The sequence below is a fragment of the Mastomys coucha genome, unplaced genomic scaffold (assembly GCF_008632895.1).
Source record: "Mastomys coucha isolate ucsf_1 unplaced genomic scaffold, UCSF_Mcou_1 pScaffold8, whole genome shotgun sequence".
NCBI lineage: Eukaryota > Metazoa > Chordata > Mammalia > Rodentia > Muridae > Mastomys > Mastomys coucha.
In genome coordinates this window covers 75462189-75479993 of record NW_022196914.1, presented here as the reverse complement: position 1 = coordinate 75479993, position 17805 = coordinate 75462189, and the positions used below count along the sequence as shown (strand labels likewise).

General features: G+C 39.8%; 1 protein-coding gene across 2 annotated transcripts in view; it reads left to right on the top strand.

Annotated features, from left to right (window-relative positions):
- Window positions 1-17805, top strand: part of Itga1 (integrin subunit alpha 1) — a 152988-nt gene that overhangs the window by 103317 nt on the left and 31866 nt on the right. The window contains exons 12-17 of one of the 2 annotated variants that reach the window (XM_031360505.1): window positions 3687-3829; window positions 8504-8647; window positions 9841-10098; window positions 12201-12331; window positions 15368-15534; window positions 16862-16998. In XM_031360505.1, coding sequence (XP_031216365.1) covers window positions 3687-3829; window positions 8504-8647; window positions 9841-10098; window positions 12201-12331; window positions 15368-15534; window positions 16862-16998 — 980 coding nt within the window. The remainder of the gene's footprint in view (window positions 1-3686; window positions 3830-8503; window positions 8648-9840; window positions 10099-12200; window positions 12332-15367; window positions 15535-16861; window positions 16999-17805) is intronic. The other variant, XM_031360506.1, reaches the window with a different exon arrangement.

Genomic DNA, 17805 nt, shown 5'->3' with positions numbered 1-17805 from the left:
TGTAGACCAGGCCAGCCTCAAACTCAGAAATCTGCCTGCCTCTGCCTCCCAAGTGCTGGGATTAAAGGCATGCGTCACTACTGCCCAGCATCCCTGGACCTATATTATGTGTTACCTTATAAGGCAAAAAGGACTTTTCGATTGGAACTACATGAAGGATCCTGAGATAGATCATGCTTGGATATATTGCCATAGTCCAATACAATCAAGTGATATAATCAGAAAAAAAATCTTTCCTAGATGGGTTTAGAAGGAGATAGAACTGTATGTAGATGGTCAAAGAGATACAGTGTCCCTACCAATGAAGGAGAATGAGGTGGCAACATACATCATCTCTGTCACAAAAGACAAAGAAGTGTGATCTCTCTACAGGCTTTAGATGGGAGTCTAGCCCTACTTGCTTCTCACTGTAGTCTAGTCTAGGGTGAGCTATGGAGGACTTCTAGCTTAGAGAATTGTAAACTAAGGCATTTGGATATTATAAGCCATCAAATTTATAGTACTTTGTTATAACATCAGTAGAAAACTTAGAGGTATATTAAATATTATTAACATTGTTAACATTGATCCTATTCCTACTAGCAATTAAAGACTGAATTAAATTAATTCATTACTAAAATTAATTGTCTAAAGACTGTTTAGACAATTAAAACTGAATGAAGAATGAAAATATGTTTGACACAGCCACTACTCTTCCCATATTCCCTTATTCAAATTATTACTTTAACAAAGCAGTATTTTTGGTATGATGGGATAGGATCCTATGATCAAATTCTTTAAACAACCAAGTTCTAAATCTGTTATTCCTTAAAGTTTGAACTGATTCTTGATTAAAGTATACTTAAATAATTTAAAAATTAAAGACTGCACTTTACTTCTTTGTATGGCCCCTCTTATCACTTACAATTCAATGAAACTGGAAAAGTTGACAATGTATATACACAAATAGATGTGCACATTTATGACTCCTCTATGCTCAAGAAAGGAAGGAATTTGCATATGCTCTCTATAGTATACTAATATATTTTCTGTTCACTTCATTACCTTAGTCAAAAGTTAAGATAGAAGCTATTTGCCAACAGACATCTAGTAGATGTAAGATGTCTTTCATGTGCTTCCCATAACCCACCCTCAAATATTATTTTCAAATATGTCATTGTGGTGATTATAAAATTATGAAGAAATTGAGCTTCCTGTTGTGAAATCTGGATAGAAGGCAGCTAGTGAGGCCATGTAAAATCTTCTGCAGGGGGCAAAGTAAGAAAGTAACATTATGAAAATGCCAGTGCTAATCAGTGAGAAGGAGAAAGTGTGAAATAAAGCATGGGCATCTCAGGATAGAGTCACCCACCCACTTCCTTATTACCCATAACCTTCCTCAATATGTGCTTAGCTAGCAGGTTTGGTGGTGAGAATCCAGGTGAGCCTACATGCCTTGTGCCCTCATCCATATTTTGTTGTGTTCTAATCATGCCTGACAAACTGAAAGAAACAAGAAGTGAGGCAAAGCCACACAATGAAGCTAAGTCATCCACTTCCTACTCCATCGCCAAAGCTCATGCTTCTTCCAATATGTTCAGAGACTAGACAACACTCATCCTTTATAAAGATAAAGTTCTAAAAACAGTTGGAAATATTCATAAGAGGATAACATGCATCACAGACTTTCTTATATAAACACACTATCTGTATAAAAGTAGAATTATTACCTTATAGCAAAATACTGCTTAAGTTAACAATATGATCTCTCCAGTTAGTTCTCTGTGATGTCCTGCACTACTCTGACTTCTACTGCAGTAACAAGCTGCTTCTAGCTATTAGAGCATTGCTTCCTTCTGCAGAGTTCAAGCCTGCATGTAGTGAGCATTACCCATTGATTTAGCTCTGTTTGCTACAGATGCAAAATGCAGAATTTTTCCCTCAAAAAAATAATAATAATCTGACTTAAGGCCAGATACAAGCTCTTTCCTTAACTGGCAGAACTGATGTTTGGAGAGGGTTGGCTATGCATCTGAGCTAGAACTTCCCATACAATCATGAATATCAAGATACTGAAAACATTTAATAACATCCAAGAAACTTCCCAGGCCCTCAAGGCTATGAGTATCGGAAAACCCTCCATGAATTTGAATGGTGACTTCTATCTGGAAATAGATACTTCTGACTCTGCAGTAATGGACTTGAGGGTATGCCCAAGGCCTTGGAAACAGGGTGGATTCCCAGCAAAGGTGCAGAAATTTAGCTGCACATGTGCAAAAATATATAAGGTAATGTCAAACTTGGGAGTTGTCTACCTGGTTAGTGAGCTAAGTCAACAGAGGTGCCTGTGGTGAGCATGTGTTCTTGTACTGAAGGCACAGGGCTCGTGATCAGAACCATCCATGCATGAGCTTCCTGTCACAACCGCATGATTCCTACTGACGTAGAATACAGTGTGCTCTTAAATCTTAAGTGGAGGTAGCATGGAAGAAAAAGGAAAATAGGAAAAAAGATCTCACCACTCATGAGAAAAGCCAATGTAAAATACATGTAAATAAAAGTAAAGTCGAGGGGGAAAAAAAGATTTCACAGAGCATAAAACATGGGATGATAAGGGGAGAAAAAAAATCTCAGCTTTAATTTAAAAAAAAGACAAAATCACAGCAAACCACTGTTGTTAGATAACTTAACAACCATCAAAACATTCGCAGATTTAAATCACAGTTCTCACATACAACGCTTGTGAAGGTTTGATGGGACCAAATCTCTCTCAAACAGCTGTTCATAGAATAACCCTAGTATGAATACACTGGCAGCAACTTACCTGACAATGTGACAAGGAGGACAAAATTGATCCAGTGATCTACTGCTTGACATTTATTGTCAAAAATATTCAAAGCGAGGTAAAAAAAAACAGTCTTCAAAATGGCTTTTGTCATCTCAAACCATGTACCAAAAAAATGCTAAAACAAACAAAACAATAATGGAACCCACCTAAATTCCGTTATTCCATCAATAAGTGGCTGGGAAGTAAATGCAATCTCTTTATGATACAAGTCAGACAATCAACCTTCAACCACCTAAAACTGCAGTTTAAAACCTTGGGCAGCAATGCAGGAAGGGATTAAGTTTTCTGTCACCCAGAAATCACTACTAGTATTAGCCAGGCTTGGTGGAGCACATCTTTTATCCCAGCACTAAGGAAGCAGAGGCAGACAGATCTCTGTGAGTTTGAGGCCAGCCTCATCTACAGAGTGAGTTCCACAATAGCCAGGCTCCCCACAGAGAAACCCTGTCTTGAAAACCAAACCAAACCAAACAAAATAAAACCAACCAAACAAACAAATAAAAACCTATTAGTGTTGATAGTAAATAGAATTAGTTTGCTCCACAATGGTGACTGGCGGGTTTTCATGTGAGCATGAGTGTACATGACTGCATATAAGTGCATATAGGTTCCTTCTTCCCCCTTTTCTGTCATCTCTGTTCTATCATTTGCATCCCTAGACAATGAAAATTTGTGTTTGGGGGAATTACCATTTCAGGGTTGTTCAGTTTCCATGGGAACAGGGAGCAGAGTAAAGGCATTTCACCAATACAAGAAAAGAAAATACAAAAATGATTAGCACAACAGTTTAAAGTAGTTCTAATACATTACACAGGTCGTTATGGGTCCAGGCCCACATCTTGAATTTCCCTTTGGTTAGGTTACACAGTGAACTCCGCCACCATCCCAGGAGATGTGCTCTACATCGCTGGACAGCCTCGGTACAATCACACTGGCCAGGTCGTCATCTATAAGATGGAGGATGGGAATGTCAACATTCTGCAGACACTCAGTGGAGAGCAGGTACATGCGGCATGAGTCGTTTTATGTCATCTCTGTGTACTCTGAGTAACTTTTGACTAAAGTTATTTTAAGCCCAAATATTCACAAAATCCATTGAGAAGAAGGCTTTCTGTTTGATCCTTTGGAGGGGTGTGAAGCAGCAGTATCTTTGATGTCATAAGCATTTCTTCTGGCAGGAGGTAGAGGTAGATAAGTTCAGCTAACAGATGTCTCATGCAGTTATATTCAATATGTATAAGAAATATTAAGATCTAAAAGATCAAGAAGCAGGAAAGTGGCAATTGTGTTAGGGGTGCATTCAGACATTCAGAAGATAGAAAGGTAGTTTTAGGTTGTGGTTGGTAGAGGAAGGTCATATGAGATGAACATTGCTGACTTTAAAAGGAGAGGAAGGATATAGACAAGAACTTCTTTAGTAAAGACTAAACTGTGTCAAATTCTAAATAACCAAGACAAAACATCTGATCATACTGGAAGTAATGAGAAATTGAATGCAACATATAAAATTGGAAAATTCTTTAAAAATCCTTAAATATTAAAAGTTGTTTAGGAAACTATACATGTAATAAGCAAATGTCAATGCTTATAGTATTTTAGATTGAAAAAATATGTCTAACAATCCTATTCAGTGGTTAGTTTTGAATACTAATTTAAATGATTTTTGTCCTTTTTTTCAAAGTTTCATGGGTTTTCTAAGCATTCCACAGTGAGAGTTTATTAACTTCAGCCCACCATTTGCTTGGAGGTGGTAGGCAGGATTTGCTCAGGCTTTGGTAGGTAGGGCAGAGAGAGACCTTCCTCCTCTGTGGGAGTCCTGGCTGCAGCCATCATAACCTGCAGCCCAGGTATCAGGAGAGTCTCACCTAATAGGTCTACAAGCAGCCCTAGTGCTATAGCCATGAGCCCCTACAGGACCAGTGTTCCTTATGATAGCGTAACCATAACTCACAGGGGCTCTGCAAAGAGCCACCACAGTCCGAGAAGCCCTGAGAAGCCCCATTAAGTACACAGAGTTCATTTCCAACCCGAATGTCACATTCTAATCAAAGTTATTTTCACCAACATCAGCATCACTCAGCATCGCGGGGAGACAATTCTCAGCAGACTCCATGGAAATCTCAGAGTTCCCAGTCAGAGGCAGTCTCTCATATTCAGGCTACAGCCTTCTTATTAATTTAGCCATATGTACTAACTCATATTTACTAAACTCGTTATATCTCATAAACTTAACAATAAAATAGACTACTGTTGTACCTCAAAGGCGACAAAGAACTTAAAATGGTTAATTAATACTATGAAATTGAAAGGGAAGAGGTAAAAAAGATGGAAGTCAATGAGTGTAAGAGAAGTGGAATAGGAAAAATGATATTTTGTTGCTTTTGAAAACTCAAGTCTGTTAGCATCCTAAAGATGTCTGCTCATTACAGGGGAATGTAAAAAATGTAAAATAAACGTTCTCATGCAAGTACAAGGGAATGTTAGATGCCTTTTTAAAGGCAATAATTTCTGTTTCAAGCCTGAGATTCTGAAAAAAAAAGACAAAAACAAACAAACAAACAAGCCAACCAACAAAAACAAAAAAGGTTGCTCTGTGATTAGAACGTCAACCATAAGTTGTGGTGATTGAAGAACATTATTATACTTACACCTGTTCCCTGTGACAACACAAATTCTAATGACAAACGTTGCTGGAGCTGATGAAAGAAGAGGGAAACCATGGACCTAGGCAGCTCATGAGCTCACATTCAGCTCAAGAAGACCACTGACACTAGGGATGAACGTCCAAGGGAGCGAGGACTTAGTCACTTATTATTGTTGTTATTATTTATAATTAGCTTAAGTTTTTAAAAATTTGTAAGTCTTTCCAATGTCTGTGAAAGGGTACCTTAAAGAATCACTGCAAGAACATTCAAAAACTGCATCCTGACACTCATGTCCAGCTTGGAGCCCAGAGACAATCAGTGTGCAGTAGCAAGGTAGTGAGAGCATTGCAGAAGCATCTTCATCAAGCCGAGGAGAATCCAAAGAAAGCACAGGTCTGCCCTTTAGGATGGGACAAAGTTTAGGGGGTGAGAGGAGAAAAAGGAGCTCGCAGGGATGGAAAACAAGTGCTGTGTGTGGTGAGCATGGTAGCTTACACCTATAATCCTAGTGGTCTGAGGTTGAGACAGGAGACTTGCCACAAGTCCAAGAACAGTCTGGGATACAGAGAAAGACCTTGTTTCCATCCCTCACACACCACCAAAAAAAGTTATATATGTCACAGATGCAGAATTATAAACAGAGACAAAAACACACCTACACAGGAATATCTGTAAGAGAAACGTTAAGAATGTGAAGTATTCAAAGCGGGCCAGTGCATGAAAAGTGCTGTAAGCATTTAGATAGTATAATACCAGTTCTTTGCTAAAAGAGGTCCTTTTCTTTAAAATGCTGTTCAAGAGGAGAGCCCCAGCAATCTTTTCCTATTTTTCTATCCCCTGTAGCTGCTGGACTACAACTTAGCCACTCTTTTATTTTATATATATGTGATTTATTTATTTATCTTTATTATTGAATCCTTTTTTACAGTACAGACCTCATCTCCCTCCTGGTCTGACCCCCGACCCCTCCCCATCCCATCCCTCCTCCCCCATACCCCTTCTCCAAGAGGATGTCCCCACCCTTAGACTCCCACCCTACCAGGTCTCCCCACTCCCTGGACCCTCAAGTCTCTCAAGGGTTAGGTGCATCTTCTCTCACTGAGGCCAGAGCAGGCAGTCCTGTGTTATATATGTGTCAGGGCCTCCTATCAGCTGGTATATGTTGCCTGGTTGGTGGCTCAGTGTCTGAGAGATCTCGGGGGTCCAGGTCAGTTGAGACTGTTGGTCTTCTCATGGGGCCGCCCTCCTCCTCAGTTTCTTCCAGCTTTTCCCCAATTCAACCACAGAAGCCCCCTGCATCTGTCCATTGGCTGGGTGCTAATCAGCTGCTTTTTTGGGCCTCTCAGAGGGCAGACATGCTAGGATCCTGTCTGTAAGCACATCATAGCATCAGTAACAGTGTCAGGGCCCTGGGCCTCCCCTTGAGCTGGGTCCCAAATTTGCCCTGTCACTGGACCTCCTTTCTCTCATACTCTTCTCCATTTTTGTCCCTGCAGTTCTTTCAGACAGGAACAACTCTGGGTCAGAGCTCTTGACTGTGGGATGGCAACCCCATCCCTCCACTTGATGCCCTGTCTTTCTACTGGAGATGGACTCTACAAGTTCCCTCTCCCCACTGTTGTGCATTTCATCTAAGGTCCCTCCCTTTGAGTCCTGTGTCTCTCACCTCCCAGGTCTCCAGTATACTCTAGAGGGTTTCCCCACCCCCTTCCTCCCAAGGTTGCCTGTTTCCATTCTTTCTGCTGGCCCTCAGGGCTTCAGTCCTGTTCCTTCCTCCAATACCTGATCATGTTTCCCCTTCTTGTCCCTTCTCCCATCCAGGTCTCTCCCTCCTTCTGCCCTCCATGACTGCTTTCTTCTCCCTCCCAAGTAGGATTGAAACACCCTCACTTGGGCCCTTTGGCTTGTTAACCTTCTTAAGTTCTGTGGATTGTATCCTGAGTATTCTGTACTTATTTCGACTAATATCCACTTATTAGGGAGTACATACCATGCATGTCCTTTTGTGTCTGAGTTACCTCACTCAAGATGATATTTTTTAGTTCTATTCATTTGCCTTGCAAAACTCAGGATGTCCTCATTCTTAATAGCTGAGAAGTATTCCATTGTGTAAATGAACTACATTTTCTCTATCCATTCTTCCATTGTGGGAAATCTCAGTTGCTTCCAGCTTCTGGCTATCACAAATAAGGCCAATATGAACATAGTGGAACATGTGCCACTGTGGCATGGTGGGGCATCTTTTGAGTATATGCCCAAGAGTGGTATAACTGGGACTTCAGGTAGATCTATTTCCAATTTTCTGAGGAACCTCCAGATTGATTTGCAGAATGGTTGTACCAGCTTGCAATCCCACCAGCAATGGATTTCTCTATTTCTCCACACCCTCGCCAGCATCTGCTGTCACGTGAGTGTTTGATCTTGGTCATTCTGACTGGTGTGAGGTGGAATCTCATGGCCGTTTTGATTTGCATTTCCCTAAGCATTTTTTTTAGAAACCAAGTGCAGCATACTCTATACTACTGTAGGAGGACTCAGCTACTTTCATGCATTCATTGCAACTTCCCATGTTACCGTATTTACACATTGATGAAACCAGAATACCTCTGGCAATCCCCCCCTCCCTCTCTTTCACATACACACACACACACACACACACACACACACACAAACAAAAAACACAAAAAATACAAAAAACAAACAAAAAAAACCCAACAACAAAATACTTTACTCTGGTAATAGTGGTCTAATGTGTGGAAAAGCAAAAGGTAGGCACAATGGAAATAAAGTTAGTCATGTTTCTTAGCTCCTAGACTGAAATCTTCCACCCCTTGTCTTTCTCAAAATCAGGGCCATTTCATCCTTCAGTCTAGAAAAGTCTTGGTTTGTACAATTTTCTGTATTTCGTTGCCTTTGACACCAGCCCTCATATCCTTTTCTAGACCGGGACGAGTAATAGACCCTCAGACTTCCACTTCCGGGAGAACTTCCGAGATCTCAGCACTGCTTGTTGTTTTGTTTTGTGTTCTAGATCGGTTCCTACTTTGGTAGCGTTTTAACAACAATTGACATTGACAAAGATTCTTACACTGATCTGCTTCTCGTCGGGGCCCCCATGTACATGGGGACAGAGAAAGAGGAACAGGGCAAGGTGTACGTGTACGCTGTGAATCAGGTAATGACATCTGAGGTCGGTGGATCTGGGAAATGCCTTCCTTCCCCACAGTTCCACTAATGCAACTAGAACATTTTTCACTTGCATTGCGGGTAGAAAAAAAGATCTAAGAAGGTTGCTAGGCCCATTCGATTTCACAGTTTCAAAAGAAACATTTGGAATCCAAGTTAACTACTTTCAGACCTTATTTCTGTTTTGCTTGAACATATGAAATGTTCAAAAAAACAACTGTTTTTTTGTTTCTGTTGTTACTATAGAGTTTTGTCTTGTTCTTTTTATTTTACCAGACTATAAAGGATAAGTAACGCAAATTCAAATAACACTCATGTGGTAAATATCCTAGTTGTAACCTATTTATGAGTTCCAGTCTGCATAGGTTGAGGGGCATCCACAGTTACCATGGCAATAGCCAGAAGCAACTTAATAGCACTGATACCAGGCCCTTCCTGGGAGACAGGGTGGGTTTTGAAACTCATAACCAGGTAAAGAGAGATTCGTATCTCAGTCCTAATTTTAGACATCATTTGTTATGTGAAGTAATTTTACCTTACTAATTAAAAGGATATTTGCAACTTCCAGACAGGTCAGAGGCTAGGTTTGTGTTGCTGTGTTTTTGTTTGCTTGTTTGTTTTGGTTTAAATTTCCTTGCTTACTAATTATTTTAAATCATAGATTGCATATCTTTCATCCTATCTCTTCCTTGGCTTTCTCCTGTGTGTTTGTTTGGGGAAAGAAACTGTGTTGTTTCTCTCTCTCTTTTTTCTCCAAGAAAATATGTTCTCTCTTAGCAGGGTCTGTTTGCCTCCACTCCAGGTGGCCTTTGCTTTTCGAACAGAGTAAATTTTGTCCTTCTCTTAGGTGGAGAATGAACAAAGAGTCTTAGCCAAGAAGCACACTGTGGTGAAACAGAGCTGGGGCACACAATGGAGGATTTAATTTTTGCTTCTTTAGTAAGTCGAAAACATGCAACTAATTATATGCTTAGCTTCATCAGGAAGAGCCTGTTGGAATTCTCAGCATGTCTACTTCCTGAGGTTCCTTTGGACTCCCATTTTTTTCATATATTTTACAGGTCTGCTGTTGGTATGCAAATGGTTACTTCATAAGTTTGGCGTGGTGTGCACTTCGAAAACAAACCTACTCCTCAGTAGCAGTGTGAGAACTTTTAAGTATTCTGTTTATCTTCTCCCTAGACAAGGTTTGAATATCAAATGAGCCTGGAACCAATTAAGCAGACCTGCTGTTCATCCCTGAAGGATAATTCATGCACAAAAGAAAACAAGAATGAGCCCTGTGGGGCACGTTTTGGAACAGCAGTTGCTGCTGTAAAAGACCTCAACGTGGATGGATTTAATGATGTCGTGATTGGAGCTCCCCTGGAAGATGACCACGCAGGAGCTGTGTACATTTATCATGGCAGTGGCAAGACCATAAGGAAAGAGTATGCACAAGTAAGACACCGAGGTTACTGAGGGTCTCAGCCTTCCACGCCAAACGGGCCCACCTGTCTTACCCTAAAACTTATGTTACTTTTTAAATCTATTCTGACTCCTTTAGGAAACCACTCATGATTTTTCTCCTGTAAATCCTTTCTTAGAAGAATTAGCTAGCAATTTATACTCTTCTCTAGCTTCTTTGCTGTGGCCACTTGTCTGCCTTCTTGGACCATATCACTTGAAGAGGTAAAATGATAGTAAACAAATAATGCCTGGTAATAGGGTGAGTTGACATCTACAGTGCTTTTAATCCCAAAGAGTAAGAGGGCAACAATAGTATGATTTAGCCAATAAAGAAGATTGTGGGGTTTTTGTAGTCCGTGCCCATATTGTTATGAAGCAAAATTACATTAAATTTATAATTATGAGTTAACATTATATATTTTCATCAAATGACTATGGGTTTCTGAGGTTTATGATTTTTTTTCCTCAAGTAATAATTTTTGGAAAAATGTGAATGGTTAATTTGATCTGTCCAGGATTTCTTTTGTTCTTGTTTTAAATATTTTGGCAGTTAGCAGTTCCATATTCACTGACTTAATCTATAAATTTAATTTCTTACTACATGAGAAAAATATTCATTTACATAAATATTTAATATACCATAAACACAAGAAAGGTTAGAGAAGTCATAATGGGGAGTTTTTTATAATCATAAGCAATGAGCTTCTATGGATAAATATCTTATATTTCAACACTTGCCTCAACACTCTCTAGCATCTAAACCATGAAGAAAATGCAGACATTAGCTTTTTCTTTTTAGATTTCAGTGGTCTCTTTTATTTCTGTAGTTAACAGAACCCTTAAAAGCCTATTCATGTAAAATTTTGTAATGACATTAATAGAGAATAATATAAAAGGCTTCTATAAGTCACAGCACTCCTGTCCATTTGACAGATGATCTGTTTCTGTTAGAAAGTCTTTGTAGGATTATAAACTTTACTAATGACAGGCAGAATTAACCACTGGAGCATGAGCGAGCCAGAAAGGACACACAAAGACGTTCCTTATATTTTTGTGCTTTGTTCTTTCAGTATGAATCCTGAACATTTAATGAATAGAATTTGAAGCAAAGAAAAAATTTTAATTTTTTAATGGAATAAGTTGTCACAAGTGATGCATTATTTTTTAAAGTAGTGGTAAATCAAGATGCAGCTCTAAACAAAATGAGCAAGAAAGACAGTGTTAGCGTTAGGTTGGTTTCTTAGTGGAATATGCTTTGCCAGAGAATAGATGAAGATGCAATTATTCATTTCTAGAAATGCAGCATGACCCATCATCAAGGAGCATGAGCTCCATCGAGGCTCATATCTCCTGATCTGTCTGCTGCAATATTATGGGAATATCAGTCAAGGGGACATATAATACTTACATGTCATTTTTCTCTTATTTGACTTTTTCTTCTGTGCTACTTAAAAGGAATTGAGGAGGTAAAGAATACCCAGGGCTTAGGAAGGGTCTGTTAGTCCTGTATCCTTGCCAGCAGGTTCTATAATATTATCTGCTCAGACAAACAGTAAGCTGTGAAGCATAGAAATATCACTTTCCATGTAAGGTGAGGTGTATAGGTGGACCTTCTAGAACTCCATCTTTACTGTGCCTTCCTTACATTGAGGCCACCCTCAATGTGAGTGTAGATGTATCTTTTAGGACAATTGTTTAGATTGTTCTATGCAATCATTTTTTTTTCTTCTTGCATCTATGGGATGTTTTCTAAGTTTCCAATATTTTGCATATATCTGTTTATTATAATTAAAAAGGAAACAGAAATAGAGCCTGATATTCAGATTTCTCTTGAGTATTTGACAATATGGCATTATATATCAATTCTCCCTCTCTTGGAGTCAGTAGCCCAGACATGACTAGTCTGTGCTATAGGAAGAACCATTTCCCTTGGGAATATCACAGTATTTCCTCTTGCTTCCACTGAGTGCCCTCTCAGTTCCCAGAACATCTTCTCTTTTCACTTTATTCACTAACCCAAATTCTCAGATTTATTCAGAACTATTTTGAATAGATTCTTCTGACACTCAACCTGTCTGTTGGGATTTTCACAGCGCATTCCATCAGGTGGGGATGGCAAAACACTGAAATTTTTTGGCCAGTCTATCCACGGAGAGATGGATTTGAATGGTGATGGTCTGACTGATGTGACCATTGGAGGCCTTGGAGGGGCTGCCCTCTTCTGGTATGTATGTTAGAACATCTGGTTAAACTGATTATATTTCCATATAATCACAGACCACACAAAATGATTAGAACTCTTGCCATATTAAATATCTATTTCCTCTCATTCAGTCCTGGCAAGATGCAAGTAATTCAATAGATTGAGGCATCAGTGACTCTTAAAAACGAAGAAGCTGAACAGGAATGGATAGATGAAGCCTTCATTTGGTTCTCAGTTATGTACTTCTGAGAAGACTTCTCAGGTCTTCTCTTTTGGGGAAGTTGCATGGGTTAGAAGATATGTATAAGTAAGGAAATTGTATAAATATTCCTCTGAGTTGTGTTTAAGTTTTTAGAGATAATTTACTTTGTTAGTTTACCTGAACCACAGAAATCAATATATGCCCTTTCATGGCCCAGGTCATAAGGACCAAGGCTTTGGCATTGCTGGAGGAGCAATTGCAACAGGATACAGAAAGCAGACGGATGAACAGATGCAATCAGTTAGCAGATAACAAGAGCCCAGTGATGTGGACCAGACACCCATACATCCATAAAGATACATACAGTTGGCAAAGGCAGAGTGAGTAGGGTAGACATTAGTCAAGCCACTTGAGAACTAGTCATGTACCTTGAAAATCCATATTGCCCAAGAGGAATCTAGACATGCCCATTCATTGCTGGTGAGGAGTAAACTATCTAATACTCAGCAAGTATGTGTCAAAAAGCATTTTGAAGTCATAGGATAGCCTTGCTTAAAGGGTTTGCTTTCTAAAACAATTTAAAGATGTAATGCAAAAATAAATATACCTTAAAAAGTATGATTTGTTAGAGCCACCAGAACACTGTGTGCAGTAACCATTTTCTAACATAACAAGAGGGACTAGGAAGATGGCTCAGCCAGTATGGCTTGCCTCACAAGCATGAGGGCCTGGGTGTAGATTCCTTCCACTGTCATCAAAAGAAATAGCTCTCACCTCAGACGAGTTAAAGTCATGGTTTATTTTGAAGCAAATATGAGTCTTGGGAATTCAAGTCATTTAACTCTCCCCTAATAGACTAGGTTCCAGTGTGGAAGCAGTTCTGTGGAATTCTACAGTAACAGAACAAAGTCACAAATCGAGGTATCTCAGACTGGCAGTTACACCAAAATGGAGAATCTCTCCTGTAGGCCTCAGATATTATCTGACGATATTCCTAGCTTTTAGGTTGGCTTGAAGCTACTGGTCTTCTTAGTTAATAGATGCCAAAAGGGTTTTATCTTTTAGTTACAGAATGTGAGCTGTGAAGCAGAGCTGAGCAAGGAATGGCGGCTATTCAGGGGGCTAAAACTAGGCCAAGATAAGGTAATTGGGTTGTAGACTTGTAGTATGTCAGCTTTTCCATACCACGGCAGCTCTAGTCAGTCAGACAGTCTCTGCAGACTCAGCTTCTTTCCAGGAATTCTCATTCATACTGCCCACATTAAAGAAGGCATGACAACAAGCACCTGGCACCCTCGGGCAGGAGAGGTGGGCAAACAAGATGCCCTTGGTTCACAGGCCAAGCAGCCTAGCCGAATCAGTGAACGCTCCGTCCAAAGAAATACTGTTTTCAGACAAAGAACAACTGAGATTGATGAAGGACGAGCCTAACATCACATGCATATACACAAGGAGCAGGGGGTGGGGGGAGGAACAGAAAAGAAATGTAATGAGAGGCAAATAAATACAACATGGTATGTGGATTTGCTGATATAGTAGAATGTCATTAAACTGTAAAGCTGGATGCTTTGGACAGGGAAAATGGTTCATACCCCAGGCAGACAATGGGATCATTAAGGGTTTTAACATGCTACTTGAGACAGTACATAACTTAAAACATGATTGTTAGTTGCAGGAAATATTAAAAAGAAAACCACCCCACAAACTCTCTTGGCCACATCACTATGTCCCAGCGGGCTCCTGCTATTTTCTCCCAGCTAGCAAGATCATCTCACTTACATACAATGCCCTACACACCCACAATCAGTCATCTAGCACCTAGTTACCCGGTAAAAACATGACTCTTAAGGCTTAATTATCCAATCAGGTTTATATATCAATCAGATCACAATACAAGATGCCAATACAGTAATTTCAAAGCCAAATGATAAAGACCATGTTTTAACCCAATTATTCTAACCTTGTAAAAACCTTAGCTACCTGTGGCTGTTTAAAACCACGAGGGGTCTGGATCATCCTCTTCCCCTGCCTCCATCAAGATTTTTCTCCACTACCTTCCTGCTCTCTCTTGACTTAGAGGAGCCTGTAACTCCCCACAGCAGGGGACCTCAGAGCTTTTCTCTTTGTTTCAACTTAGCAAGCCTGAGTCACGTGACTAGGTTTTGGCGCCACTCAGCTATTCACCCAACAAAACAAACAAAAATAAATAAATAAATAAAACTTTAACTCTCAGGGTAATAATTTTAAATTACTAGTGGATTTGTGCCCAGCCAGCACGTTTATATTTCCTGCAACAATTGTTTTCTTCCTGGAGGTTTCTGTTTAATGTTTTTTGTACCCAGGCTACTGTGGGAGGCCAGGCCAAGGGTAAGGACTGGGGACTACAGTATTTCTGATGACTGAAGTAATTGGAAGTTACATGAAACAGTGTACACTCTCAGTATTTCAAACATAACTCCTCTACCAAGAAACAAAAGCAAGGCCGCATTGTCAAGAACAGAGAAGTGTTATAGTTTTGGTGAAAGCCGGGGGCTGGAGGGACAACTAGTTTTCAAGATGCCTTTGAACCATTTCCAAATTGGAAACTAACTCGCAGATCCCCAAATACCATTTTAATTCCGAGCTTGCACCTGGCCACTTGGTATAAGTTTTCTGTTTTTGAACTAAACATCTCAGATAGTTCTAAACTGCAAGGGTCTCCTAGGACATGAGATAAAATCTTTTCTCTATCAAACAATCATTATAGAACAATACTCGTGACAGCACATGTAATATACAAAGGAGAGTGTCCTCTGATGCACTCACAAGTTAAATGCAACAATGTGCGAGTAATCCCATTGTTTATGTGTTTGCAGGGCCAGAGATGTGGCTGTTGTTAAAGTGACCATGAATTTTGAACCCAATAAAGTGAATATTCAAAAGAAAAACTGCCGTGTGGAGGGCAAAGAAACAGTATGCATAAATGCTACAATATGTTTTCATGTGAAATTGAAGTCTAAAGAAGACTCAATTTACGAGGCTGGTAAGCATTATGGTTGTAGCGTGCACTTTCGGGCAGCAGAGAATGGCTGCTGGGTGATGGCCTCTCCCAAGCATAATAAACTGCTCATGACATTTGCCCAGGGAGTGTGTCGACCCTTGAAACCACTCCTGGTCTGGGATGGAGCCTAGTCAGTTCTGCAGCAGAAAATAGATATTTGAACACAATGACCTCAAAATTCCATGTTGTCCTGTGCTTCCCCGTATGTTTATATAATAAACACTCTCACAGATAGCATTTAAAAATGTTCCATAAACGAAATTTTTCAAGAAAGAATCGTCTCCCTTCTACTGCCCTCTCCTGGGAAAGGCTGGTATTGCAGATGACCTGACAATTTCAAATGACAAAGACCTCTGCCTCCCCACCTCCCCACCCCCAACCCAAATCCCAGTGTTCTTTTCCCACTGAGACCAGGCTTCTATTTTTAGCCACACATGTCCTGCAGGGAAGGACATGGATGTGTTGTGTCAACCTGTGTGCCCCCTCTGCCTGATGTTCTGAGCTTTCTAAGACAGTCTCCATTGATGCTGAAATATGTTAGGGTTAAACTGTGAGGGCCATTGACTACAGAAGAGTGATTTACTCCACAAACAAACTACAAGAACAACAAAAAAAAATCCTCACTAATCTTTAAGATTAAATTGTCTTAAATTTCTCTGGTTGTGTCTCTCGAATAGTCTTCTGACTCAAAGGCAAATGAAATGCAGAGATGAGCCATAAAGACTTAGGCTTTTGTATGCAACATGATTTTATATTTTTTAATAAAGTACTTAAAGGAGATTTGTTGTCCTCTTGTAAAGAAAAAGGACTCACTCATGTTCTTTACTGTGGCTTGCTTATTTTATGGAATTTCCTAGTGTTTTGGGAATAATCTAAGTTGACCCATTTCTACAAGATGGTAAAAATGGTCATTGTTAATTTTCATTTCTATTGAAATTAATTTGAAGTCAATCCATATTTTAGGCAGCTTTCCAGTATTTCTAAACTATAAAAATTATTTATAACAAAAATTTAGTAAATGACGACTTAGTTAATAAGTCAAAGTTCACATGTATGTCTCTGTGAGTGTGTATGTGTATAGATATATTACACATAATTATAACCTAAATGCTCAATGCACGGTCAAGTTAGAGAGCCATTCTATAGACTCCGTCAAGGTTATGCCCATGAGGGCTTCCATCTCTGTATTGTAGCAATATAGGTATTCTCAGTGTAGGACCTCCTACTGATTCATTTGCTCAAGGTTTTTTCTTGCTGATAACCGTGTTGGATCGGGTGAGTGTCGTCAATTTTTCTTTCCTTTTGGTAGATCTGCAATACCGTGTCACCCTTGATTCACTGAGGCAGATATCACGGAGCTTTTTTTCTGGAACTCAGGAAAGGAAGATTCAAAGAAACATCACCGTTCGGGAGTCCGAATGCATCAGGCACTCCTTCTACATGTTGGCAAGTAAATCGTGTGTTACAGCTGCCTTACTCCAAAGTGCCAGTTAGTGTGCACATGTGGGTAGTTATCCCCACCGCTTTGGTTGTTCAGAACTGAGAACTGACGACTTAGGACTTGTATAAAACTGGATGGGCATCAGACAGATTTGCAGGCTGCTGCTGATGACTACAGCCATATGTACAAGGTCAGCGTGTCAGCTCTGTCCACGGACCAATGACAAAGGGAATAGCCTAGTTTCAAATGTTGCCAAGTCTCTTTGTATTATATTGGCTAATTTTAACATTTGGTCTGGAGCTGAATAGGATACAGATTGTATCCCAGCATCCCCGAGTTCTGAACGAACGGAGTTGGGAGGGGATGGGGGAAGAATTCATTTAGTCTCAGAGGCTTGGAATAAAATAAAAATCATCATAGGGTTACTGAGACAGTTCACAGCAGTATGTATAAAGATCATTGTTTTTGACATGACAGATAATGGTTCTAACTGAAATGGAAAACATTAATCACACTACCATCATTTCCATATTAGGATGCACTGGAAAATTCCATAGGTTTAGATGTACATGAGAGAAATGCATTTGCGTTGAAAGAGTTTGCCTTTCTTAAAGTTAGCCACTTTCCCAGAAGTATTAGAAACTGATGACTGGCACCAAGTGTCAAGAGAAACAATGTTTTTGATGTATAGCTCAAAGGGTATATCCAGGCAGGGAGATAGCAAGTCCCTCTTTGGAGCTCTAGGGGAGTTCCCTGCCATAGTCTAGAGCTCTAGGGAGTTCCCTGCCATAGTCTAGAGCTCTAGGGAGTTC